General features: G+C 38.1%; 1 protein-coding gene across 1 annotated transcript in view; it reads right to left on the reverse strand.

The window, feature by feature from the left end:
- Nucleotides 1-27,399, reverse strand: part of INSR (insulin receptor) — an 83,027-nt gene that overhangs the window by 50,233 nt on the left and 5,395 nt on the right. The window contains exon 2 of the mRNA XM_026670938.2: nt 14,331-14,879. Within this exon, the coding sequence (XP_026526723.1) occupies nt 14,331-14,879 (549 nt within the window). The remainder of the gene's footprint in view (nt 1-14,330; nt 14,880-27,399) is intronic.

Genomic DNA, 27,399 nt, shown 5'->3' on the forward strand with positions numbered 1-27,399 from the left:
TAATTGGGGATGAGATGAAAGAAATGCTAATTAGAGATATTACGTGGTCTGAACTGAAAGCAGCAATAGAAAATCAAAAGAACAACAAAACTCCGGGACCTGATGGGATTCCAGGGGAATTATACAAGGTAATAGGAGAACAAATAGGACCCCTCATGGTGGAAGTATATAACGAGGTTTTACTTGCAGCTAAAATGTCGGATTCATGGAAGGAGACATTAATTTCGTTGATTCCGAAAGAAGACTCAGATCCACGACTCATACAAAATTATAGACCAATTTCCTTGTTAAATACTGATTACAAAATATTTACTTCAATTATAGCAAATAGATTTTAAAAAATCCTGAATGAATATATACATAAAGATCAAAACGGATTTCTTTCCAATAGACAAATCAGGAATAATTTAAGAATAGTGTTAAATGTTTTGGAATACTATGAAGCCCATCCAGAAAAACAAATAACCCTTGTATTCTTGGATGCACAGAAGGCCTTTGACAACAAATTGGCAATTTCTAATTCAACAAATCTACAATATAAATTTAGGCACTAAATTTGAAAATATCGTGACTACAATGTGTTTGTTCGTTGTTTTAGTTGTATATTCAATAAAGTTTGTTTTTTTGAAAAAATGAAAATGCAAAAGTAAGCATCAATCATGCAGTGGATTACAGCAGAATCTTAGAAACCATAGCTTTTAAACCAAGCCATACTACAGTCTACATACAACAATGTATTAAATTGCCTTTATTCTTAAAATAATGTTTAAGTGAGGCTTCTTTACACTCCTTCATGGCTACTAAATTAGGGGAGAGAGCTAACAGTTGTCTACATCAAACTGATGTTGAGAAAACAAAATATTAGAAATGGTAAATGTCAACTATTTTTCTTTTTAAATGAGTGTAATTTCAGTTTTATTTCTAATAAATTCAGATCCCCTTTGGTGTGTGGCAGCCTTTTTGTTTTTTTTAATTACACTTTTGTTCTCATCAATCCAATAAATAATTGCAAACCCACTGTAAACTCTATAGATTTATACAAGCATAATAAGTGGGGAGAATGTATTTGTCTGTTTTCTCTTTTCTTTTTCTATTGTCTTGCTAAATGTAGACAATATTATTCCCTCAAAGCAATTGCACAGAGGGAACACACATACCCTACAGCAAACAATAAGAGGGAATTTGAAAAACATGTTATTATCTGAAGAGCTATATAAAAATGTTAAATTGACAAGATGGTTTGTAAAGGGAAAAAAAAGACCCTGAAGGAAAGCCCAATAGTTTTCTTCTCACATATGTTCATCACCCAGTCATCAAAAGAAGAGGTTTGGTGTTAATGGAGCTCTTCACAAGAATATAATCTTCAATCAGGCAAAAGGAGAAAAAAAAACATCTGCCTAATCTTCTGTCACGACCTAATTAAGCAATGTTTGAAGCCTGGCTTCTTTAGAGTTCCCCTGCTAAAAATAAAGGCAAGGAAAAGCCAGCACTCTGGAACTTCAAAACAAACTGACCCACAGTAGCCAAGGTGGCCTTTGAACCTACTTGGCATCGCTGTTCTCGACATATCTGACAGCCAAAGAAAATCCATAGTTAGTTAGGGTGTAACATTTATTTCTCAAGACAAGAATATAAGAATCAGCTGGTGGAGAATAAGATGACAGGATGTACAGACATGATATCCAATCTGACCATGCCAAAACATGAAATTGAGAATAAAAAGAACCATATGTCTATTCAGTAGTATCTCTCTTATAATCAGATTTGTTTGATACTCATTCCCTAGGAAGCATCATAGGATGGGCTGAAGTTTAAACTGTACCTAGCAACTAGCACTACCAAGAAGTTAGAGGGTATCCTTACAATTTAAAGAAGTTAAGCTGGTGAACTGAGCTTTGCTATTGCTATCCACAAACCTCTTTGAATAGGTGACCACTTATTGACTTCTTTATAAGTTACTTCATTGTAGTGCATAAACACTGCAGATATGGCATCCTGACAAGCTGCCTTCAGACAAATTGCTTAAAAGCATTCGATGAAGTTGTAGAGGATACCAATGAAGTAGAGGATTACAAAGTAAGCTGTACATTGTCCAATATTCATTCTATCAAGAGGAGCTTGATAAAGTTAATTTAAGCAGTCCCTTTGTTTTAGTTTGAAGGCCATGGAGTCAGAACTTACCATATGAAGTAACAGAGATAAATTTGTTCGCTTAATTTAAAGTTAGCTTAAATAACTGAAGCAAGCTATCACATCACTTCTTAATAGATTCTTTTCCAGGAAACTGCTGCCACCTTAGCCTTTCCTCGCTGAACTTTTATTTACAGACCCTGAGTTCTTACACTTTGAAATACTGTAAAACTCCTTCCATGCACACTCCAGATGACCGATAGCCTTCTTAAACTGTGATGATCAGATCTGAGTACACAACTGTAGGTGAATTTTTCTTAAAACCAAGTTTTATATTTGCTATTAAGTGGCTAATGTCTAAATCAATTCAGGAGATCTCAAGAAAGCTTCTTGTTTTCAGAAAGAAACAGGAAAATTCTTACCACTTCAGACAGTAAAAAGTAACTACAGGTAGTCCTCGACTTACTACATTTCACTTAATGACCATTCAAAGTTACAACGGCACTGAAAAAAGTGTCTTATGACCATTTTTCACACTTATGACGATTGCAGCATCCCCATGGTCATATGATTTACATTTGAATGCTAAGAAACTGACTCACATTTATTACCTTCTGACAAGCAAAGTCAATGGGGAAACCAGATTCACTTAACAACAGTATTACTACTTGAACAACTGCAGTGATTCACTTAACAAATGTGGCAAGAAATTGGGGCAAAATGGGACTTTGCTCTGAACCTTTTCCAATTTAAAAAAAATGGCATTTTAAATCACTCTTCCATACTGCTTTGAAACCTCTTAAATTATAATCACATATAGTAAATTAAACTGTTAGATTATGAAGCCTCAGGTTGAAATCCAGTCTTAGATTTGGAAGCTCACTGACTGATTTAAGCTTTTCCATTAGCCTAATGCTATGGGGAAGACATGGATATTATATGTACAAATTTAAGTTCTTAATGGAATGGTAGAATATAATCCTAGATCTATCTATCTATCTATCTATATATATATATAAAAGCGAAATTCCACTCGTGCATCATCACAAAATTTCCTGAACCGTAAAGCCTACAAACTTGAAATTTGGCACATATGTTCCTCTTGGCTTCTAGGTGCTCACTAAGAAAGGATTTGTCGAAATGACCATCAGAGCATTAGTATTTCATATATTATTATTAACACGCTCTGATGTTAAGGAGTTCTACTCCCCCTCCCCACCTCAAAAGAAATCTGTTCCAAATGCAAAACACAAGCAGAGAGGAGTTTCAGTTTCAGTTTCACAACACTAAGCAGCATTAGTACAGAAGAGTTCAGCTAAGCCATGCCCAGGCTCCTTGCTGTCTCCTTCTTGCTCACACAGCAAATACTGTTTCAGTTTCCATGTTTCAGTTTCCAAACAGCCCTCAACTCTCTCACACACTGACAGGATGCTAGCCAGATGAATACTGATGGATGCTGATAGGCAGAGGCACAATTTCCCCCCTTATTTTCCTCCCCAAAAACTAAGCCCGATCACATAGTTTTGTCGTGAAGCACTGATATAGAGCTAGTTATAATAATATAATAACAACATGAACATTCTGTGCTAGCATTATCCTGAAGCTTTATAAGTATATTGTTATTTCACAGTCTCAGCAAAGTTTTCTCACTCTTCAAGAGTAAGATACATAACTGACAATTCAAACTTCTATTACAAGCCACTTAATTCAGAATTAAACCCCTAATTGTGATGAATAGGAAGCAGTAAAATGGCTTCCTATTCAACAAATGTTTGTTTAAAATATACACAGTCCTTAAAGAGATTCACAGAATTTTCCCCGTCTGCACAGGGCACGGACACAACCATTGCATTTTAAGACTGAATTCTGTCACAAGACAAAGCTGAAAACAGGACAACACCAAGCCCAGTGGAATGAAATAATTTAGCAATGTCATCTTCTTGATTGCTCAACAAACTGGGGACAGCAAACCAAGCACAATCAAAAGAAATACATTCCTTGGATTTTAAAAAATATCTTCTCATTTCAAGAGAAGGGAAAAAGCAAACGTAGAATAGATGAACTGGTCTTGGCTCCAAAAGCTAAAGAAGTAAATCAAGAATTTGCCAAAGACTCAGTTTCCATGCAACACTGGACTGCTTTAAGTGGTTTGATTATTAAAGGGCAAAATAATCTGCAACTCCCTGCCAGCAACTTTCCCAAACCTTTCATTATATCTCAAAAAGAGATGCCAATTCTTTAGACATAGTAGTTCCCCAAACTAATATATTTATTACACACAGGTGCCTTTACTTCAGGACTGGGTCTGCTTAATGGCCATGCTGGATCCAGGGGTGGGCTGCTGGGGGTTTGCAGGGGTTCGGGAAAGCCCCTAGCTAAGATTCTGCACAGTTTGGAGAAGCCCCAAATCCCACTCCTGGGTGGCCTTGCCCACCCCGAACCCCTCCCCTCCCAGGAGTCCCTACGTAGCCCATTGTAGATGAAGGTAAGTGCAGGCCGCACGTGGAGGCTTGGGGAAGGGCAAAAACAAGCCTCTCAGAAGTTTAGGAAGACCAGAAATGGGCCCGTTTTGGCTGCCAGAGTCTCTGGAGCCCAGAGCGGCCATTTTCACCCTCCCACAGGCTCGAGAAAAGCCTCTGAAGCCCGGAAAGGACAACCCCCCCCCTCGCTGTGATGCAGGAGGCTGACTAGGCCACGCCCACCATGGCCACCCAGCAACCAGGCAAAGAACCCATTACTAAAAAAAATTTTTGTCTGAATGCTTAAAATATTGTTTCGAAACACAAAATGAGGCTTTCTTTTATTTATGGATTGATACTAAAGACTGAGGTGAATTGCATATGGGCAACTTATTGTAGCCTTCCTCAATTTGAGACCTTCCAGGTGCTTTGGAATTGCAACTGTCTTAGATAGCAGACCCTGGTATGAATAACTAAAAAGTGGCAGATTGGGGAAGACTTGCATACTATGATCAACAGTTCTCTTATGCCTATTGTTGACTCCTATATGTCTCTAACAGAAAATGCGAGTCCTGCTTTCTGCAATGAAGTGTTTAGACAGTACAGGTAACCCTTCAGAGGTGGCATTCAGCAGGTTCTGACCAGTTCTGGAGAACCAGTAGTGGAAATTTTGAGTAGTTCAGAGAACCGGCAAATACCATCTGGAGATTTTACAGTATCCTTCCTCTGCCATGCTCATCAAGCCACGCCCACAGAACCGGTAGTAAAATCCCACCACTGTAACCCTTGATTTACAACCATTCATGACTGTTCAAAGTTACAATACCACTGAAAAAAGTGATATATGTTGCTGATACTCTCACACTTATGATTGTCGCAGCAACCCCAGTCACATGAGCAACATTCAGGTGCTTGGCAGCACACATCTATTTATGACGGTTGCAGCATCTCAGAATCATGTGAACACCATTCCAGCTGGGGAAGCAAAATCAAGGGGGGGGGAGCCAGATTCATTTAATAAACTTGTAAATTACTTAACAATCTTGTGACTCACTTAATAACCATGGCAAAAAAGGTAGTAAAATCAGACATGATATGCTTAAAAACTGCCTTGCTTAGCCACTGAAACTCTGATCCTGATTGTGGTTGTAAGTTGAGTACTACCTGTATTTATGGAAAATAATAATAGTTTACAAAGAAATGACTTTTCTTATGCAATGTAGTGCAATTGCAAAATCAAGCAAAGGCTTTGCAATCACGGGTGTTAGAATAGTTAAAATATCAGCAGTCATTTCACTGTTTAATTTTGCTTTTTTGAGAATGACAATTCCATATGTTCCTCATATGGTTCTGTAACAAGTGAAATTTCTATCCTTTTGAAAAAGAAATGGATGAAAAAATGCAATAAAAATAAATAAATAAAAATAAAAAGAAATGGAGAAATTTCCTAATTGTATTCTTCTAGTCTGCACAAATGTTTTCCTCAACTCATGCTGCAAAATCCATTAAACAAAGTTTATCCTTAAAGAGCTGCATTTACGCTTTGGATTTGACTGAGTTTAGACACAGTTCCAGAAAAACATCTGGTCTGTTCTGCTTGAACTGGACCTGTATAGTACATGTTGGAATCCTGCTGCCAAAGAAGCAACTGCACATAGAAGGAAGCAGCAGAAAGCCACAAGAATCAGAAGCCAAAGATACTTCAGCATCCCCCACAAGGATTTTATTAATGCAACTGAACAACTGACCTAAGGCTAAGCAGTCAGGGAACATTTTTTCTAAAATTGGAGGCATTTTAGAATAAACTTCCTGGCAATCTTAATGCTTTAGCTGAGAAGATCCACGTCGCAAGAAATGATAAGCATGAACAATTATTTTTATTAATCTCCACCAATAATCTAGTGCACATCTTACAACTAATTGAAAATCCCTCTGGATATACTAAATGCCAACCACACTTCTTTTCCGTGATATCGGAAGCATTATCACTTAGTTACATACTAGTGCTCAGGTGTGTAAACCAAGGACAGCTCTTTCATTTAAGGAGGCCTCAGTGGCAGAATCCATTCTTTGCCTGCACAGAGTCTTCAGTTCAATATTCAATATTTCCAGTTATGGCAAACTTGGATTGCAGATGATGAAAAGACCTATCTGAAATCTTGAAGAATGACTACCACCAATGATTTGTTGGATACACAGTAAGCTTACCTTGAAATTAAAGGATGCCTGGCAGTTAATGTGAGATAGAAAGCAAAGTGATTTGTGGGTGGACTTTATAGGTAGAAATGTGATCTCAGACTGAGACTACCTTGGTTTAAAAAATGCTTATTATGTGGATAAGGGGAGCTAGCTTGCTGCAAAACATGGTACAATCTAGGATCCCTCTCTTACTATTATTGCTGTATATAAGACAAGAACAGTTCCAATCGTTTAAAATAACACTTCTCCTACTCTGAGATCCTTCCTGCTCCCCCAACCAAATAATGGAAATGGCTACAATTATAATTTACATCCCAAGACTTAGCATTGGAGACAAATTTTAGAGCTCAAATCAGACTCCTAAATCAAATTTGTGTCATTTGTTCTGGCTATATGTTAAGGAAGTGGATGCCAAATAATTTCAGAACTTCCCCTTCACGTGTTTAAGAAGGAAAAGCCATAGTTTTTGTCACAGCTGACAATTACATAGCCTCACATTATGGATGAGTGATTCCAGCATGACCACATAACCAAAATTCCACAAGAATTACAGAATAACAGGCTGTAATACAAGCAAGAGCAATTTAGAGTGATAAAATATATGTTCTGGTAAGTAGAAAAATATGTGATGGGCACTTTCTGCAGAGGCTGCAAAGAAAATCAGAATAAAGAATGCTCCAAACCATCCCTGAAGCAGAGAATTGCACATCAGTCATATTATTAATCTCTCTATTGTTAATTTGCACTGTTGACCAGATACAATACAGAATACAGAATGAGGGGGGAAAGCAGCTGAAAGGCCTTACCCAAGCTACTTCTCTGAGAGATTACTTGGCTTCAGAGCCCAGTTTTTCAGGAACTGATGCTAGAGCCTATGTGATTGAGGTAAATGATTAATTAAATAAATAGCAATAGCACTTAAGACTTATATACTGTTTTATAGTGCTTTACAACCCACTTTAAGCGGTTTACAGAGTCAGCATATTGCCCCCAACCATGGGTCCTCATTTTACCCACCTTGGAAGGATGGAAGGCTGAGTCAACCTGGAGCCTGGTGGGATTCGTTCTGCCAAATTGCAGGCAGCCAGCAGGCAGCAGAACTAGCTTGCAGTAATGCACTCTAACCACTGCACCACTTTTCTTTATGACAAGTCATAAAATGTGGCAAGATTTGCTTAATAACCATCTCATTTAGCATTCACAGGGGTGTCAAACTCACGGCCCACAGGCCAATGTGTCACGTACCGGCCCCACCATTGCCCGGTTTAGCGAAGGGGGGAAAAAAGTCCCTATATGTCACGTGACGATGACATGACAACATGAGTTTGACACCCCCGCTCTATTATAAATAAACATATACGTACTGGAGGGCTGCATAAAAGTTGCTACTTATTAATATCATTGTAGCATCCTTTTCTCTATTGTGAATATATATTCATCATACAGATATTGCTTACCATATTTTATACTCCTCTCCAATATTTCTAAAAAAAGTTCATGTTAAAATCAGCAGACAGCATTTAAGTAGAGAAAATACACCACAAATCGAACAATCCAAATAAAGATACAACAAATATACAAGTATCCCTCTTCTACAAAATCATGATGATCAATATGTTGATCCCAAAAAGATCAGACCAATTTGAACTTTGAAAATTAGACACATAGACACAAAGATGATTAATGACTTTTGATACTGTTTAGGGGAAGAAGGTGCTCATGCAGAAAGGTACATCTGTACATCCTGAGATCCTGTCTAGATGGCCATTTATTAAAAGGCCAGCCTCTTAAGATCTGCTCAATAATTCATGACTACCATAGCTATCATGTCCCGTCACAATTGATATCTGCTGTACTAATCAAGTGGGGCACATCTGACTTCCTGCATCATGATTAACCCTCCATAGGTGGAGAAGCTAGAATTGAATCCTTTGTCATGGACTGCTCACCATTCTAATTAAAGTACACTTAATGGCTCTATCCCACTTTTGCACAGGGGATGATTTTGAGGTTCTATCAACTAGAAATGTGCTGGTGAATCTGTCCCCTGCAGCACCAAAAGTTTGGGTGGAGGCCTTGGTGGCAGACTTAAATCTCCAGTCTCAGTCTAGACTGCAGACTATTTGGCTCCTAAGCAATTTCTGCCTTCCCACCAAGCTGTAAATCTTCTTTAAGGAGTACTACTGTATGAAGCAGACAGACAGATGGCTACAGCAAAAGTGATAGAAATCCAAAGTAACTATGATCACATAGTTGGGTAAGCTTACAATCTGGCATAGAGGGTGAAAAAAAGAGCTTGTTTTCCTCTGTCAATGCATCTGCAGAAAATCACCAGATGAAGCTATTCTGGGTAGTTTGGATGCTGACAGGGACTGTAAAAGTTGTAGAGTCCTTCTTGAGTCCTTGAAGGGTGATCTGTGAAGGTTTTGTGAAATGTTTTGCAGATAAAGCCAGCCATATCAACAGTCAGATGGAAGATACCATTAATTATGACGACATGGAGATAGTCAATATACTTGCTTGTCCTATTTGTCAATTTGTTTGCTTCCCTTGAGTATTTGAAAAAGATGCTTGGATAAGGTTGAGCTATTACTCAACTAAACTCAGTTATGGATAGTTCAGATTGGAAGGTATCCATTGAGGGAAGTGATATATTCTCTTATTAACACTTCCTTCTGTCAGGTGTTATACCAACTTCATTAAAGACAGCAGCATAGAAAAAAAATGTGTTTAGATCCCTCCCTATTTTGAACTATAAAGGAAGATGTTACTAAGCAACTCTTGATGGTCCTGATTATCTAGGGCTCTCTCAATCTGCTTTTAAACCAGATAATGACATCGAGATACTTTTGGTCACTCTGATGGTCAACATGTTGAGAATGTATGGGCTTGTGTTCCTCAATCACTTGGCCTATGATACCGCTTATAGTATTTTACTAAATTGCCTAAAGAAGGGATGTCAAACTGGTGGCCCACAGGCTGGATGTGTCACATAATGCTAATTCTTTCATTGCTTTTAGTCCTGTTTATCATAAAAATTACTGTGAATGAATTCAAATATTAATGTCAAGGCAAGATGTGGGATTAAATACATGCACCAGCAAAATGATTCAAGCTCACATTTCCACATTTCCCATATTCTAGCACCCTGAATTAGCAAAACTATAAATTGCTCATAGAACATTTGGCCCACAAGCAAGAATAAAATTCACCCAAGGCTGTACTCTTACAAGGCTATGTTTTCTATTATGCAAAGTCAAAATTTGAAATTCACTTTTAAAGTAATTTTCAAACTGCAATTTGTTGGACTGTTATGATAAACTGTAACAGGACAAATCAGAAATGCTACCTTGAGTCTCCCCAAAGATGGCATTCTTCAAATAAAGACTACACATCTTCAGAGTTCTCATGTAAGATAGGATAGAATTGATTAGTAAGGTGATGGGTCATTGATACTCTGAGTTTGATTGTTTTTTTGCAGACATTACCCAAACTAGGTAACATGATGATATAACCTAATCTGCATAATGAAACATCTGCAAGAAAACTACATAACTTAGAGAGCACAAAAGGACCCCTCATTTCAACCCTGAGCTACAAATATTTTCCTCCATCAATTAGTAAGCTGTTGGAGATGGTAGTAGCTTTTCGGCAGGAATGGGAAGTTCCAACCAAAGGCTTGATTATCTCATGAAATATATATTTTAGTGGTATATGATATCTGTGGGAAAGGCATCCCTTTTATATATCCAAATTCAGAAGCATAAGCACAGAGAAATGAGCTACTTCCCATTTCTTTATACACGGAGGTGAATATAGAAGTACCGGTCTGGAAAAAGCAATTGAGACTTCTTTATCATCAAATCAGTGTGCTCTTGAGAACTCTTATAAAGTACTTCATCTGACTTTCATGGTGAAAGTAAACATGCTTTTTCCTCCTCTGATACCAGTAACAGGAAACATTTGTGTATGCTTCAAAAAGATGAATAAATATCGCATCCATGAGAATGGGTCAAATAATCTAGTGCTATCATTAGCTTTGGTTTCTCATACTGTGAGTGGAGGGGGTGGGTGGGAGAAGGAAGTAGTATGTGCAATAAAACTTGGCCTTTGATTACAGAAATTCCCAGGACATTTAAAAAAAAAACAAGAAGTCATTGGAAACAGTTGCTAAGTAATATTTCTACCTAAGTAAACAATACAAAGCACTGTTTCTCACATACACACACCTCTGAACTTTGTCACTTTCTAAAGACAAGTCAGTAGAAAAAGCAGAATGTTTCCAAAGTTATGAACCCACCAAAGAAGGACTTTCCAAAGTTATAAACTCACCAAAGAAAGCTTATTTAAGATCATGTGGGCTAGAAGCTCTTTTTGTGCTAGAAGGCAAAAGCTTTCCCAACAGACCTAGACTTCAAAGACCAGCTCCTTGAATAGAATGAATATTCTCATTCACTCTATTCACCCAGGGTTTTTTGTAGAACATTTCCTCTTCCTGTTCCATGAATTCAGCATATGCCTGTCTTTATACTAGTGCAGGGGTCTCCAAACTTGACAGTTTTAAGACTTGTGGACTTCAACTCCCAGAATTGGCTGGCTGAGGAATTCTGGGAGTTGAAGTCCTCAAGTCTTAAAGTTGCCAAGTTTGGAGACCCCTGCACTAGAGAAACTGAAACAAAATACATAGGATAGTATCTCAAAAACATAGGGTAAACAAATAAGGCTGAATGTCCATTCTTTCAGAATTGACAGGTTTTTTTTTTCCCCCAGTGGATATATGCAAGGCTAAAACTGGGGGAAAGGACACTGTGGCATGGTAACAAAAATGAAAAATACAAATTTGGGGAAAAACATTTCCTTGGCAAAAATCAATATCAAAACAAATGACAGGACTTTGATATATTTTGTCCATGAATTAAACAAAGGGGACTTGAATAGAATTTGGTGAACAATACACAGGGTCTTTATGGTAGAAACAGAACGCTTGGACATTGTAGGGAAACATATGGTCCAGTCTATATATCATCAGATGCAACTGTGGCCTGAAAAAACATTTACTCAGCAAACAGGTACATACTGAGATAGACAAGGAAGCAACAGCTTTTCCAATAGGCTTCTACCACATGTCTAGAAATCGCGGTAGAAGGGAACTACAACCACAACTTCTGAGTAATCATTTTGAACAAAAACGTTCTATTAGGCCAGGGGTCTGCAACCCTAAACACTCAAAGAGACATTTGGACCCGTTTCCCACAGAAAACAAAACACTGGGAACCATAAAACCTGGGTGGCCACGGCCAACACATGGTCACTCATTCCCACCCAGTCACATAACTCCCCCAGCCACACTTACCCAGGTTTTGTGGCTCCCGCTATTTTCTTTTCTCTGGAAAACAGGTATCTCTATCTTGCTCTGTGTCTCTCTCTCTCTCCCTCTTTTCCTCTCTCTCTCATATCTCTCTTTCTCTCTCTCACCTCTCTCTTTCTCCCTCTCCCTCCCTCTCATCTCTTTCTCCCTCTGTCCATCCCTCTCTCTCTCTTCCCCCCTCTCTTTCCCTCTCTCCTCTTTCTCTCTTTCTCCCTCTCTCTCATCTTTCTCTCTCTCTCTTTCTTCTTCTCCCTCTCCCTCTCATCTCTCTCTTTGTCTCTCACACACATCTCTCTCTTTCTCCCTCTCTCTTTTTCTTCCTCTCTCTCTCTCTCATTTCTTTCTCCCTCCCTCCCTCCCTCTCTCTCTCATGTGTGTGTGTTCCCTCTTGAACCATTTCCAAAATCAGGCGAGGGTTGGGTTTTGTTTTTGTTTTTTGCTGATGTTGTTCTTTCTTCTTCTTTGGGTGCTTTTTTATCATGTGATTTTAATCAAGACTCATTTCAAGTTCCCAGATAAATGACGCCTTGCTGTGGCTCCCTGTCAGCTGAACCCACCACTGGCTGGTCCTGCTCCTCACTCTCCCTTTGCAGTCATTCTTCACCTGCCCTGAGAAGGAAATGGCGACGGCGGCAGATGGAGACTCACTACGTATTTCAGAGTGGGAGCAAAGAGCCCCTCTACTTGCCTCTTCTTCTGGCCCTTCTTGGTGCTGCACGTACCGGGGAGACGTGCGACTTTCTCTCTGCCCTGAGACACTGGCCAGGACGGCTGCAGCCGATGCTCCACATCATAATGGGCTCCAGGAGGAGGAGGGGATACTGCACAGTGCTGCAAGAGCAGTGAGCAAGCCATAGAGGCGGTAAGAGGAATATGGAAGAAGAGACGAGTAGAGAGGTGCTTCACTCCCACTCTGGAATACGGAGCGAGTCTCCATCCGTCGCCATCGCCCTTCCCTTCTCAGGGCAGGCGAGGAGTGACTGTGAGGGGAGGGTGAGGGGAAGGGCCAGCCAGCGGTGGGTTCGTCTGACAAAGAACCGCAGGAGAGGGCCCAAAGAACCACATGCGGCTCTAGAGCCGCAAGTTGCTGACCCGCGTATTAGGACAATAGGCTATTTGCAACAAATGCCTTTAAAAGTTGGGAAATATACCCAGAAAAAGTTCAGCAAATCATGATAGTTTGTCAAGTTAACATTTTTATAAGTTGTTTATCCACAAGTACTACTACCCAAAATGTTTTGGCCTTGTAAAACAAATGAATAAATGGAAAACAGAACCTGGAAGAGAGCTTGAGATTGTAAATAATGAGTTTAGTAATTAATCAAAAATAGTTTTCATTGTTTCTTCCCTTCTAGTAAGCCCTAAACATTGACAAGCTATTTCAAATAGGCGTGATAAAGTTTACAAGACAGCCAGCAGATACATAGATGCAATCAATTAGTACAATAAGCAGTTTTCTGCACTAAAACCAACATTTTAAAAAGTCATCCAGCTGGCAAATGAAGCTGCCTTTGGACTCAACACTGGCTCAAGGTTCACACACATACACAGGCATGCACATACATAGGTAAAGAGTAAATCGTCAAGCAAAACAAAACAATACAGTCCACCTATGCACATGGGAGGAACTGTCCAAAGTTACTTTTATGTTGCATTTAGGAATATTAAGAAAGCCTTACACCCAATCATAATATTTGTTCATCAACCCAAGCGTTTAAGGTATAATTTATTACAACTCTTCAACATCTCAGATGAAAGTGTTTCCAAGGGTTTGTTAGATGATCCTTCCAGCTAAAGATAGAAAACTACAGAATTTGAGTATTCATCCTGTATTACCTACATGGGATACAATTATTTCTTCTTCAAAGTCAGATGAAGAATAGCCATTTGCTGTAGGATAGAAAGGGTTCAGAGATTTACAGACCATTGGTATGCAACATATAGCATTCCAGACATTGTTGGAATTACAACTTGCAGCAGCCTCCAGCTATCATGATGAAGGATAAGGGGAACTGTAGATCAGCAATATCTGGTAGTAAGACACTTGATTAAACTAGAATTGTGCCAAAGCAGCTGGAATGGGAGACCAATAAGAGAGCATTTTACAAAATAAGTTGTTTTCAGGACAAGCAAAAGAAATGACATATAGCAATAGCCTGAATTCATCAACTTACCTCTCTGGCAATGGGCATGACTCCAACAACGCTCAGTGAAATCACCATTGACCACAGTTTGAGGACAGGTGCTTTTCCCTTGCATTGTTCCTGGGCATACATGTCCACACTCATTATTATCTTTGTTAGCAACAATATAATTATCTTCTACAGAGTCCAAAATCCGAGACCAGTCAATGGTTGACAAAAAGCAGAGCTCGGCATTCTTCTCAATCCGTACAGACCCTCGGGTAATGTTCATCAGGCTGTAGAGGCCAATCTCCTTCAAGTGAACCATCTCAAAGATGACCAAAGCATAGTTGAAAAAGAGATGAGTCCCACGGATCACAGTCAGGTTGGGGAAAAGCCTCCTGAAACTCTCCACACCGTAGACCCGGAATAGCAAGATGTATTCGGTTACCATCGTCAGCATAGGAAAGCTGAGATCTCGAAAATCCTCTGCCTTAGTTCTGAACAAAAGCAAGATCTGCAAATGTCCCTCAACCACAGTACAATTCTCAAGCAGGCTGAAATTGGTCATGTTATTCCGGATGTCTATACTTGGACAAACTGGAAGAAAGAAAAGAAAAGTATTATTTTCAAACTGATACACATTCCACTGATTTGTCTATTTTCAATGTTTACAGTCATCTTTATAACTAACCACCCATCCAAACTTTACTCATTTAAGGTCTTCTTTGTAACACAAGATACAGGTAGTCCTCGTCTTATGACTACTATTGAGACCCGAAATTCAGTCGTAAGGCATTACAGTCGTAAGTTGAGGCATTTACATGATTGAATTTGATCTTACAACCACTTTTATGGTAGTTGTTAAGCATGTTATCGTAAGTCCGAATCCATTCTCCTGAATGAGCATTTCGTACTGGAAATTGGCAAAAAGACAGAAACCACCATAAAAAAACATTGCAAATCACAGTCACAGGTTAACAGGATGCTGCAACTGAGTAAAAATGTGAGATGGGTTCCGAGTGCCTGAAATGCAATTATGTGACCACAGGAGTGGAGGAGGTGAACAGAACCTTATGACACCTGGAAGTGCTTTACGAGCCATAAATCATCCTCTCTGAGGTTGTTGTAACTACAGGTGATCATTAAATAAGCAGTCATAAGTCAAGGACTACCTGTACTCCAAATACAAATTTTCTTGTAAAAACAGATAGTAAAACTAAAATGTGACTAAATTCACTATACTCTGCTAACACTGTGATAGACAACATAGCAAGCAACTAATACAATAGCCAACATCTCAGGGATTTACTGTTTCAATACAGTCACAAGCCACTGCCCAATATTGTAAATAAAACCAGCTAACTACCAGTATAATCATGCAGAAATACGTAATTCTTGTTTTTTTCTTTATTTTCAGAAGATGTGCTATGTATCATTCACTGTTTAAAAAGGAATGAACTTTTTGGCCTCATTCTCATTGCAGAAGTTAGTCTGTGGCAGCTTATACTTTCAAATTTCAGGTGGTGACTGCATGCAATAGAAAGTTCTCCTAAGAGAGTGGGCCTCCCTACAAACTCTGTGAGAAAGACGCCTTAGGCACCATTTCTCAGTTTATCGCAACCTTCAGTTTCAAATCATTTGGATGATCTAACCTAACAAATCCAACATACATTCAGATCCACCACACCTTTTAATTAATTCTTAACAACTCTTGCCTTTTAAAAAATTTAAATACTGTTTTTACGCTTTTAATATTTTATTGTACACTGTCCAGAGACTCTCTGTGGGGTGAGATGGGCAGTTCTTAAATATGATAGATAGATAGATAGATAGATAGATAGATAGATAGATAGATAGATAGATAGATAGACAGACAGACAGACAGACAGACAGACATCCCTCAGACAGAAATCGCTGAGATCACTTGTCCTTGACCAAACAAGTTATTTACCAAGAGGCATTACCTTTGGCAGCCCTAGGTAAGCGCTTCCATATAACCTCACCCCAAGTATGAAGGCTGCACCACAGCAACGCAACCAGCAAAACATGCATGCATATTACTGTCTCCTCTCTAGCACTGTTTCTGCCGCTATTATTATTATTACTGTTTCTGCCGCTATTACTATTCAAACTAGGGCTTTGGGGGGAAAACCCGCCACCCTGAACCATCACGACCCCCTTTCCTTTTCCTCGGCACTCATGCTTGGCCAGGCTCCAGATGCCCATCCCAGCCAGAGCCACAGCCAAGAACAAAGCCAAAGCCAAAGCCAGGACCGACCCCAACCACCACCGCGCGGGATGCATGGCGAGGCACCAGTGGCGATTGTGAGCTGCGCTGTCAGGAGCAATCAAGGCTCCGGGCCCGGTTCTGCATCAGGCTCTGCAGGACCGCTGTTTGTGCTGCTGCTGTTCGGCAAGGCTTTCTCTTACCTGCCAACAAGGGCAGGAAGGAACCCACCTTCTACCGCGCCCGTCGCCAACTGACTGGAGCACTGAACGGCATTATCTGAGGGACTACCTCTCCCCAATTAAATCTTCTTGCTCCATCTAGTCTGCCAGAAAAGGCATGCTACGAGTCCTGTCTGTCAGGGAATTACCATACATCTGGCTGTTCCAGGAAGTGGGCCTTCTCTACCATGGTACTCACCTTGAGGAATCTTCCCCCCACTTCACAAGAAGTGAGATGAGCCCAATCCCTCGCAACCTTCCACAAATCCCTCAAGACGTGGCTATGCCATCAGGCCAGAGGGTCCCAGAGGACCAGAGAGATTTTGCAATAGCTATGATTACTGTGCTTAGTATCATCCTCTCCTATGCTGTGTGCCTTTTTTATATTTATTTCTAAATTGTGACTATATTGATTGAATTTTTTAAATTAAGTCCAGAGTTGTTTTCATGTGAATACAGGTGAGCAGCTATACAACTATAATAAATAAATAAACAACATGAAACTTCCATGTGTGCTTACTAACTTGGTTTTCTTCCTTAGAACGTGGGTGAACATGGCCAGAGCGCTAACCTTTCAAGAGTGGGGTCGCACTAGAACTCTTTTCCTGACAAAAAATAACTCTAACCAGTGTACTGTATTTGGATGCAATTCTGAGTCTTCATCAATTTCCAAATATAAAAATTATATTCAAATTTACAAAGGCATTTAATCTTATAAGCAACTTAATTCAATAAATCAACACATTTTGGCTTCCCCACAAATGCCTCAGATAACGTGGAATGAAGGAGCATGTGCATCTGTTTGTTCTAACGTACTGCCCTAACTGAAATAGCCTGCTATATCTAGGTCATTTGCACTAACATGAAACATTGATTACTTTACATATTTTAAAAGGAAATGTTATTAATATTGATTACTGAATGTATATGTGGTAATCAGAAACCTAAGAAAATTTATTTTCCCTGGTTTGAATAAATGGATACAAACATTGTACTAAGATTTAATTTGATTTATTTGGTTTGGTCTTAGCATTAGTGCAGCTCTAACACTGTGGGTTAGAAACCATTGCTTATGGGTTAGTTTGTTGTAGGCAACTGGCCAATTTTTTAGCAAGGGGCTCTCTGCCCTAATGACTGGCTGGGTGGGCGTGGCTGAGTGGTCATATGCCTGGATGGGTGTGGCCAACTCGACATCACTTCTTTGCCCTAATTACCTGAAAAAGGATATATACCAAAAAGTTGTTTATTATTTCGTGCATTTAATATTTAAATAAAAGACTGGGTGAAACCAGGCTTAATAACAATGACTATGAGAGGGATCTTGGAGTCTTTCTCAATGGCTCTCCATTGCAAGCACTGAGTGGATTGTTTATCTAGCTTGCAACACTTGCAAGGTGTGAAATGCTCTTGGCTGAATGCCCAGAAGTTCAATTAAGCCTATTAAGAGGTTTCCCTTGCTGCTTGTCTTTCTGAGGTTATTGGGGGCTCTCCAAGCCCTGCAGTTTTATCTAGGGGATCTCCCAAGCCCCTGTGAGCCCCCAGCAGCCCACCCCTGCATATACATACATGTACAGCTGTACATATACAGCTAATGTATTAGTCCAGAAGTATATTTTAAAAATAATTTGCATGCAGAAAACATAGATTATCAGACACAGCCTAAAAAATACCTCCCAACCTGAGTATTAACATATCACTAAGTAAATGTGGTCTCTAGTTGTTGGGAATCATGGCCTTTAGATACTATTGGGAATCTATTCATGCTTCAGAAGGCTGTTTTTGTTGTCTCATAAAATGTAAGAAAGAATTATTATCTGTTTATAGTAGCATTCTAAGTTTTATTTATCCTTCTGTACAACCGTGTCCAATTCTGAGAGACTATTTGAACAAGTTCCTGTAGTTTTCTTGGCAAATTTTTTCAAAAGTAATTTGCCATCACTTCTTGCTAGGGCTAAGATAAAGTGATTGGCCCAAGGTCACTCAGTTGGCTTTGGGCCCAAGACAGGACTAGAACTCACAGTCTAGGTTTGTAGCTTGAGGCCTTTAACCACTACACCAAACTACATCTAGACAGAACACTTTACTACCTCCATGTTTTAATTGCTAACAAATACAGGGTGCATTTGAGATTTATCTCTATAGCCTTATCCATTTTTCAATTTATAAAACTTTCAGATCTCTAAAGCTCCAGAACTTTATACAAGTTTTTAAAATCAGATTTGTAGGGATCCATTTTTTTAAGTTTACATATTTTAGTGCTTCCAAATGAACAGTTTACAAATTCCATTTCTAAGAAAAACAAGCATCACACATATTTCCGTAGATACACACACTACAATGCCATAATAAGCAACTCCAGGACACCTGGTGTGGGAAGCCCCACACACACACGCACACACTCCTGGAGAATGAAATATTTTGGGGGATATTAAAAGAGCAGAATATTATATTTCCCCAAAGGAGAAATGGAGAAAATCTTAACAAAGGCAGAAAGCAGCCTCAGTCTTCTGCCATAGCCTCAAGCAGAAGCCTCAAGTCTTTAGAGATGGTTATTCTGTACCTGTTAAGAAAGGCTAGGCCACAGCTCCCACAGAAGACTGGAGCAGATGGGATTAAGAATTTACATTCCCCCACCCAAATTTTAAGGACAGGACATGACCTTTAAGATGTAATAAATTTTACCCACCACCATTAGAATAGCAAAAGGCACAAGGCTCACTACATTGCACAACCCCTGGAGCATCACAATCACCAAACCCCAGAACCCTATAAAATCCATCCATTCACCCAGCCATGTTGTCAGCCACCCCAGATACGTGCTGCTGTCACTGAAGTTTCTGGAAACCAAATAAACAGAGACCTTCTTTCCTTGTAGCCAGCCTCCATTTTATTTCCAGTATCTTTCTCCTGGCTTAGAACCTGATTGGATTTTTTTGTCCAACACTAGTATCTATACAAAAGCTATAGATAGCTTTGTGAACCTGGGATGCTGCAACTGTCATAAATATACGCTGGTTACCAAGCACCCAAATTTTGATCACATGACTTGGGGATGGATGGTGCAATGGTTGTAAATATGACTCCTCATACTTTGTAAGTATGAGTCACTTTTTAAAGTGGTGTTGTAATTTAAAATGGTCTCTAAATGAATTGTTGTAAATCGAGGACTACTTGTATAGCAATGATAATAATCTCTAGCCTTAACAAGGATAACTGGGAATAACTGGGTTTGCAGGATTCTACTGGCAAAAGCCACTAAACAATCATTTGTACTAACAGAACATATTGGTACAAGCAGGAAAATATTTAGATGTCCAGCATACTTCATTTGCTACCTTGTAGACAATTTGTCTGTCTGAATAAAGAAGGCAGATTACCACTTTGATTTCAATTAATATTCTACGCAAACGTATCAGATTTGGGAAATGCAGTTTGAAAAACAGAATGTAAATAATTAAAATGCTGTTTATGATTAGGGTAAAGGTTATTCAATTATTTACAGAAAAATAACATAATTAATAACTCATTGGCTTTAAAAATAATTAGGAAAATCCATGTGTATAAGAGATTTTAATAGGGCTTACTTTCTGTGGCATTATTTTAATGAAGTAATGAATTTGTTGATTTAATATGTATTTTTATAACTTTTTTTTCGCTGTGGTAATAAAATAAATAAAAAAGAAAAGGGCCCAAGTCTTACATGTTGTCCCAGTAGCTGAGTCCAAAGGACAAATCATGGAATGCAAAAAAACAATTTGACTGCTTTGAGCTTCTCCTTTCCTCTTCACTTACAGGGGGCGGGGAGTGGAAATCACCAGTTATGTGTTCCATTGTTATTGTGATCATCAAGATGTGAAACATCAGCCCAAGGTACAAAAGTTTTTGGGAAGCTCTTATCTTTCTTAGAAATGCATGTGTTTTTGGTAATAATCAGGATGATCAACTGTTGTAATGACGAGGCAGTCGAGTTGTTTGATCATGAACAACTGAATCATGATGATCTTTATTGGAGTCTAGTCTTGCATTTATACACATTTTTAGTTATCCTCCATCATTGGTTAACTTTGGTTACTGCTTAACTTTGGTTACTGTTTAGCACAGTAATCCATACAATTAATTATCTCCAGTTAAAGTCTAACATATGTTTACTTCCTCTCTCTAATCCTCCTTTAGATTAGTGACTTTGTTTATCTGAGTTGTATTTGCTTGGAAATATTCTTTATCTGAGGTTTGCCATCCGAGATTGGAACATTCCTGCAATTACAACTCTACAATCAACTAATCCTCTTTCTTAAAATATCTAATAACCCTAACAAACATATTACTATATTTCATAGTGTGGGGCTTACTTCACTCACATACGGAGACCCATGGATACTTCTGATCCAATGCCCTGTGTTTGCTTTTCTATGTGGCACATTGTAATTCAACTTAGGCACATTCATCTGTAGGAGATAGAAGCATTTTTAAATGGAGACTAAGATTGAGTCTTCCAGGCCTATGGCAAGTATGGCAAGTAGCATTTTTTTAATCACACACATGGCATTTTTTCTAAGATCTAAGAAAAAGCTCTTAATGCCTGCTTCCATAATATTTGTGTCCGGAGGGGATAGAAGAATGTGATTATTTGTGCTACAAAAGCCAGCTCAATTAGTGACAATTTCACAAATAAACACACAACTTGCCTCATCACAAGAATGAAGCATTCATAAACTATGATTTTACAACTCTGGGATTACTCAAGACTATTATGTTCACTGTCAAAATAATCACCACTATTACAATTGCTTGGAATGTGCATGTATTCATTGTAGTTGAGGTAAAGTATATAGGTCAACCATAATTCTGCGGTGTTGCTTGAGGTTATAATCTTTCAGTAAGAAAACCACAGCATTTGTAGCATTCGATTCATGAAGCAGCAAGATCCTACACACTAAGTAAACAGTTCAGATTTGATATGAATTTTATTTCATCACATGCAATCAACCCCTCAGAGAAAAACAGATGGGAGGGATTAGTATTTCCATAACATCCATTTTAACACCTAACAAAGCAATGTCCATAATTGTTCTGTAAATTAATTTCTCAGTTAACAACCCTGTATGCAACTAAGATGTATCTAGCACTATGGCCCATCTAAATGAACTCAAAAAGCCTCAAGGCATTAAGAATGCACTTTGAACTCACTTTTTCATTTGTGTGTATCTGTAACATGGCAGCCAATCAAAGGCGGCTATGCAACAATTGTTCAGTCTCTGGTGCTATCCATTCTAAGATAACAGATAACAGATAATCAGAGTTGGAAGGAATCTTATAGGTCATTTAGTCTAACCCCCCCCCCGCCCAAGCGGGAGACCCTACACCATTTCTGACAAATGGCAGTCCAATCTCTTCTTGAAAGTCTCAAGTGATGAAGCTCCCACAACTTCTGAGGGCAAGCTGTTCCATTGGTTGATTGTTCTCACTGTCAGAAAGTTTCTCCTTATTTCTAGGTTGAATCTCTCCTTGATCATTTTCTATCCATTATTCCTTGTCTGGCCTTCAGGTGCCTTGGAAAATAGCTTGACTGCCTCCTCTCTGTGGCAGCCCCTCAAACTGCTATCATGTCTCCCCTGGTCCTTCTCTTCACTAGACTTCTCTTCACTAGACTAGCCATGCCCAGTTACTGTAACCGTTCTTCATATGTTTTAGTCTCCAGTCCCCTAATCATCCTGGTTGCTCTTCTCTGTACTTTTTCCAGAGTCTCAACATCTTTTTTATAGTGTGGTGACCAAAACTAGATGCAGTACTCTAGGTGTGGCCTTACTAAGGCTTTATAGGGTAGTATTAGTACCTCTCTTGATCTCAATTGTATCCCTCTGTTAATGCAATTTAGGATTGCATTAGCTTTTTTGGCTGCTGCTGCACACTGTTGGCTCATATTTAGCTGGTTGTCCACTAAGACTCCAAGATCCCTCTCACATTTACTGCTATCGAGCCTGGTTTCACCCAATCTGTATGTGTACTTTTGGTTTTTCTTGCCTAAGTGTAGGACTTTACTTTTCTCTACATTGAATCTATCACTGACTGAACAAAGTGCCCTGCAGCCATTTGACTGAAATGGGAGAAGGCCTATAGGGCATTTCTTAAGCAGCAAAAGGAGGATCTGAATATCTACATTATTATGAGCAACACATCCATTTGTCATATTAGCCTGCTGTCATCTTAGGGAACAGAAAGCACTGCAGTTGCTTTCCTAAGAGCAGTCTGGAGCATCAGAACAGCCATTCCAATGACTAAAAAAGAGAACTTTCTTAGTTTCAAAGCTAGAATTACATGTACTAATAGAGAATGTTAAATTACATCTGTAACATTCTGGGTCTCTTTTTAATGTATATCTTGGCCCAATACAAATCTCATAACAGGGACTAGCAAAACATAGAGTATTAAACTCTCTTAGTTAAGAGTAAGTTCTACTAAACAGAACACACTATTAATTAAATACACGTAACCCAAATGAGCACAAACTCCTTTGATTCCGAAACAAACTTGTTGTGCTATACAAGTTGAATTAGAAAGGGAAATAAAGGCACCCAAACACCCTAATATCCACAAAAGCCATTTATACTTAGTCCTGACAAATGCCATCACTGTGGCCAATGCCAACATGATCTAGCAAGCTGGACTATTGTCCTAGGAACGCTTTTCACAAGTGGAGGGGGGAAACCAAAGCCATGTAAGAAAACAATACTTTCCTAGCAAAAATTGTCTCATAAACTCAATCACTGCAAAACATTGAGCAACCTGGTTTCTTCAGTGCTGAGTCTGCAACTTGGGCCAGATTTAGACTTCATTCCACCACAGGAGCCCTAGTAGCACAATACAGAATGTACAACCTTCTTATCCATAGTCTTAAGTACGTGTTTCTGAAGACTGCAAAGCTAGCTTCATAGATGCATTCTAGAGTAATTAAATTACAAATGCCACTTTGTGTGTAATCATTTAAGACCCATTAATTTAAAAAATATTAACTTGGCAACATTACTGTGAAATCTGGAACAATATGGTTACTCAACAGGATTCTTTCGGCATTATAGCTAAGTTGTCTCATAAATCATCAATGGAATTTTTTACTCTGTTTTAAAGCAATACTTCTGATGCCTTAAAAGGTAATACAGGAAGGGTCCCGGGACAAATAACTATCTCTGCTTTAACGTTTGTGAAGATCAACATAGAGATGACAAAATAGTATTTTTAATGGATTTCTTATACTGCAAATGTATTAAGATAAAAACTGAGTAAGATCCTTGGATTTAAATAATAAAACATTTTAAGTCTTAATGTGCTCAAATTCCAAGGCTATCAAACAACTTTGTGTGGCTTACACAGCATTAAAATAATTTTAAAAATCAAGCAATTGCACTGGAGAAGAAATAACCACCCTAGCACACAGTTATAACACAGTTAATAAGAGCATCTTCCATCCTCTATCCAAGCTTATCTAAGCCTGTGAGAAACAGCCCTGTTCTCATTAAAGAGCCTTCAAAGTCCTTTTGGAGGTCAGCATTGTATTGCTTTTTTGACCAGCTGGATGCTTCTGAAGTCTGTAGCCATTGCAGCTGGCCCTCACAGGCATTATGCCCACTGGACATTATCTTTTTTTCCAAATCCTGTTTTAAAGTCATCTATATTTTCTAAATGGAAAACCTTAAGGAAAATATTTTAACAAACCTATAACAAACAAATATATACTTGTCAACTTCATCCATAGTATTTGCTAAAGTACCTAAAACCAAGACTAGGTATTTCCCCCCAAATAATTGCTATGTAAAACAGGAAAATCAGCAAGCAATGGAGAAGATGTGTTTCTTGTGTAACATCCTTTGGCAGCAGCATCTATGATTTATGGTCCTCTCTAAAGAGAGGTTAGGATAACTAAGATTGTAGCTAATCACTTTTACCACTTCAGAATATTTCCAAAGAGTGAATACTAAAAATTACACTGGAGATAAAAGGAAAAAAATCCCTGATGAACTACTGTATGTGATACAACTTACATAAATGCACACCCCCAAAAAAAAAAAACCTCAGATGTATTAAAGCTTGCATAATATGACTTGGAGAAAGAAAATATGCCATTCAGCAGTCCACTTCGCCTGACAAGAAAAGAAGGCATTGAAAAATGTAATACATTGTAATTTTTCCTGGCCTCATCCTTTAGAATGCTTTTCTTCCAACCAAGAAGATGGAATTAGGACATCAGAAAAGCTAACCTTTCAACTAACAGAATTTAAAATAATCAGGAAGTGATGTTGTTGGCATCTATTCTACTACAGCGAACCAAATATCTCATTAGATAAAAGGAGTGTGCTTTCTTCAAGGATTTGTTCATCAAGATAGTTCTGCTCAGCTTTCAAGGGTAATGAATAAGTTTAATGTCTTGCTTTCTTTTTAAAATTTGTTAAGGCAACTAGAAGATCATAAACAAGTTTGATACTGGATTACGAAGCATGAAAGGAAAAAAACATGATTTGTAAGAAAGTGATGATAGCTAATCAAGAAATCCTTATGAGAACATGCAATTCTGATAAGCTCTGCCTTGACATAAAGGGCAGTGGATTATCATCCCTTTCACCCTTCTTTCTTTAGGTCTCTCCATACAGGTACCCCAAAAAAATCATGATCTGCTTGCTTCTCTTTCAGGTTTCATGTTGAACTCAGCACAATTCGTTTTATGTGTTTACAGTGCAACTGAAAGCTAAATTATATAGAAGAGGTGCTTGAGTAAATGCTATTTGACAAAATTACATTTAAGTTAAGTTAATCTTTAAGTTAAGTGCTGCTGAGTCTGTAATAGTTATATATTTGTACTAGAATCCTGAAACTTGGTTCTATGAGGTGGTTTTTCCTCTTTATAATGTTTTAGCATAACTTTTTACCTATCACTGTAATACCTTTTTAGATTCTATTGTAATTATTTTAATGTGGTAATTCTTTTTTTTTTACATACTTGGACTTTGTTATGTATACATATTAGAAATGCATACATGATCAATAAATAATAGAAGTACTCTGGAACAATGGTACATAATGTTTTTACACTGCATATATAGCTACAAAATCAAATTAGTCCCATAAGAGATCCTCTAATTTGAAAAAAATCCTTCCTCACATTGTCTTCATTGTCTTTGGCTAATACTAATATGAATACTAACCTATATTTTAAAAAGGAAATGAGGATATTTCTAGAATTACTTGGCAACACAGATTTCTCTTAGTGTGTTCACACTCCCTGATCAATCCTAATACTTGCTTCTTTAAAAAAATAAACCAAGCAGCAAACAAAGTTATTTGGCTTGGGTGTTTTATATCAAAACCAAGCTATTGCAGAGTAAGAGTTCAAAATGAGGTTTAACTTACATTTCCCACCTGGAAAAAAAGATGAGTGAAAATCCCTGTATCTGTTATGTATTAATTATTAAATTACTTATTAAATTACTTATTAAAATAATTTATTATTGAATGTATACCCAATCTATTTGTGTAAATTCTTTGAATTAGGTATACAGACTAGTTTCATGTCTTCCAGCTTTACAAAAGTTTAAATAAGCAATAATCTAATACACATATTGAAGGAACCAAAGGACATCAAGCCTGACTTCCTGTCCTAGTGCAAGGAACAAGATAGCCACACAACAAAACCCCAACTATTCTAAAAGGCTAATCCAATTCAAATAGCAGGAATAACAATATGCTTTCAAAACAGGTCTGGTTAACAGGTCTAATGCGAAGTTCACTTTCTAATCCTTGAGCAAAACCTATTTAATTTCTTTACAAATTTGTCTCTGTGCTGTATAGAAATGTTGAACTATAAGAACCAAATGAAGCAGAATCAGCAGCATACCATCTCTGCAACAAAGATACCACCAATTACCAATATTCCAGTCTGAGGTATAAAATGAATTCAGTTCAAAGTCTGCCAATACGTCTGCCAATAAGTCTGCTCAACTATAGAAGTAATAGCCCCAGAAAGTCAGGGAATGAAACCAGGAAAGGGGGAGGGACACAATTTATTATATAAGCTAATTTGATAGTATACCCTTCAGCTATCAAAGAGTAAAGTCAAAATAGCACTTTGCTGGGGCAATTCTGGAATGCAAGTGTATGTTTACAGTAAATAATCTGAGTAAGATTAAAGACTTAATGACTCATATGAAACTTTGGTTTTTTGTATGGGGAGCCCTGGAGAACAGAACATAAGACCTCAGGCAATGAACAGAAGAAAGATGCTAATACGGAGAACATAAAGTTGCAATCAAGTTACATCTCAAATCATACTTTTTATTTATATTTAAAATATTCTGGGAGAAAGATATTTATAATTTCACTTGCCAGCAAATACCATCATGTTAAGATGCATATCCTTCAGTTAATTCAAATAAAATCAGGGCAAGTTCACTGGCAATCCAAAATGCTCAAATCAATAAGGAATTATTTTAAGAAAGTAAGTTGTCTGTTTGATCGTTTATACTTTCTTTCTGTAATATGAAAATAATATTTTCTTACTAAATTCCACTAAATCTACAAAAATACACTAGCCATTAAAACCTCTGGAGAAGCATATGGCCTTACTGACTGTTTTCATTTTTTTCCATTAACATGTTTCAAACTCATAATAATTAAAACCCTA

Source organism: Notechis scutatus, chromosome 1 (assembly GCF_049901735.1).
Source record: "Notechis scutatus isolate UNSWTSFEM ecotype Mainland chromosome 1, rNotScu1.2, whole genome shotgun sequence".
NCBI classification, from domain to species: Eukaryota; Metazoa; Chordata; class Lepidosauria; order Squamata; family Elapidae; genus Notechis; species Notechis scutatus.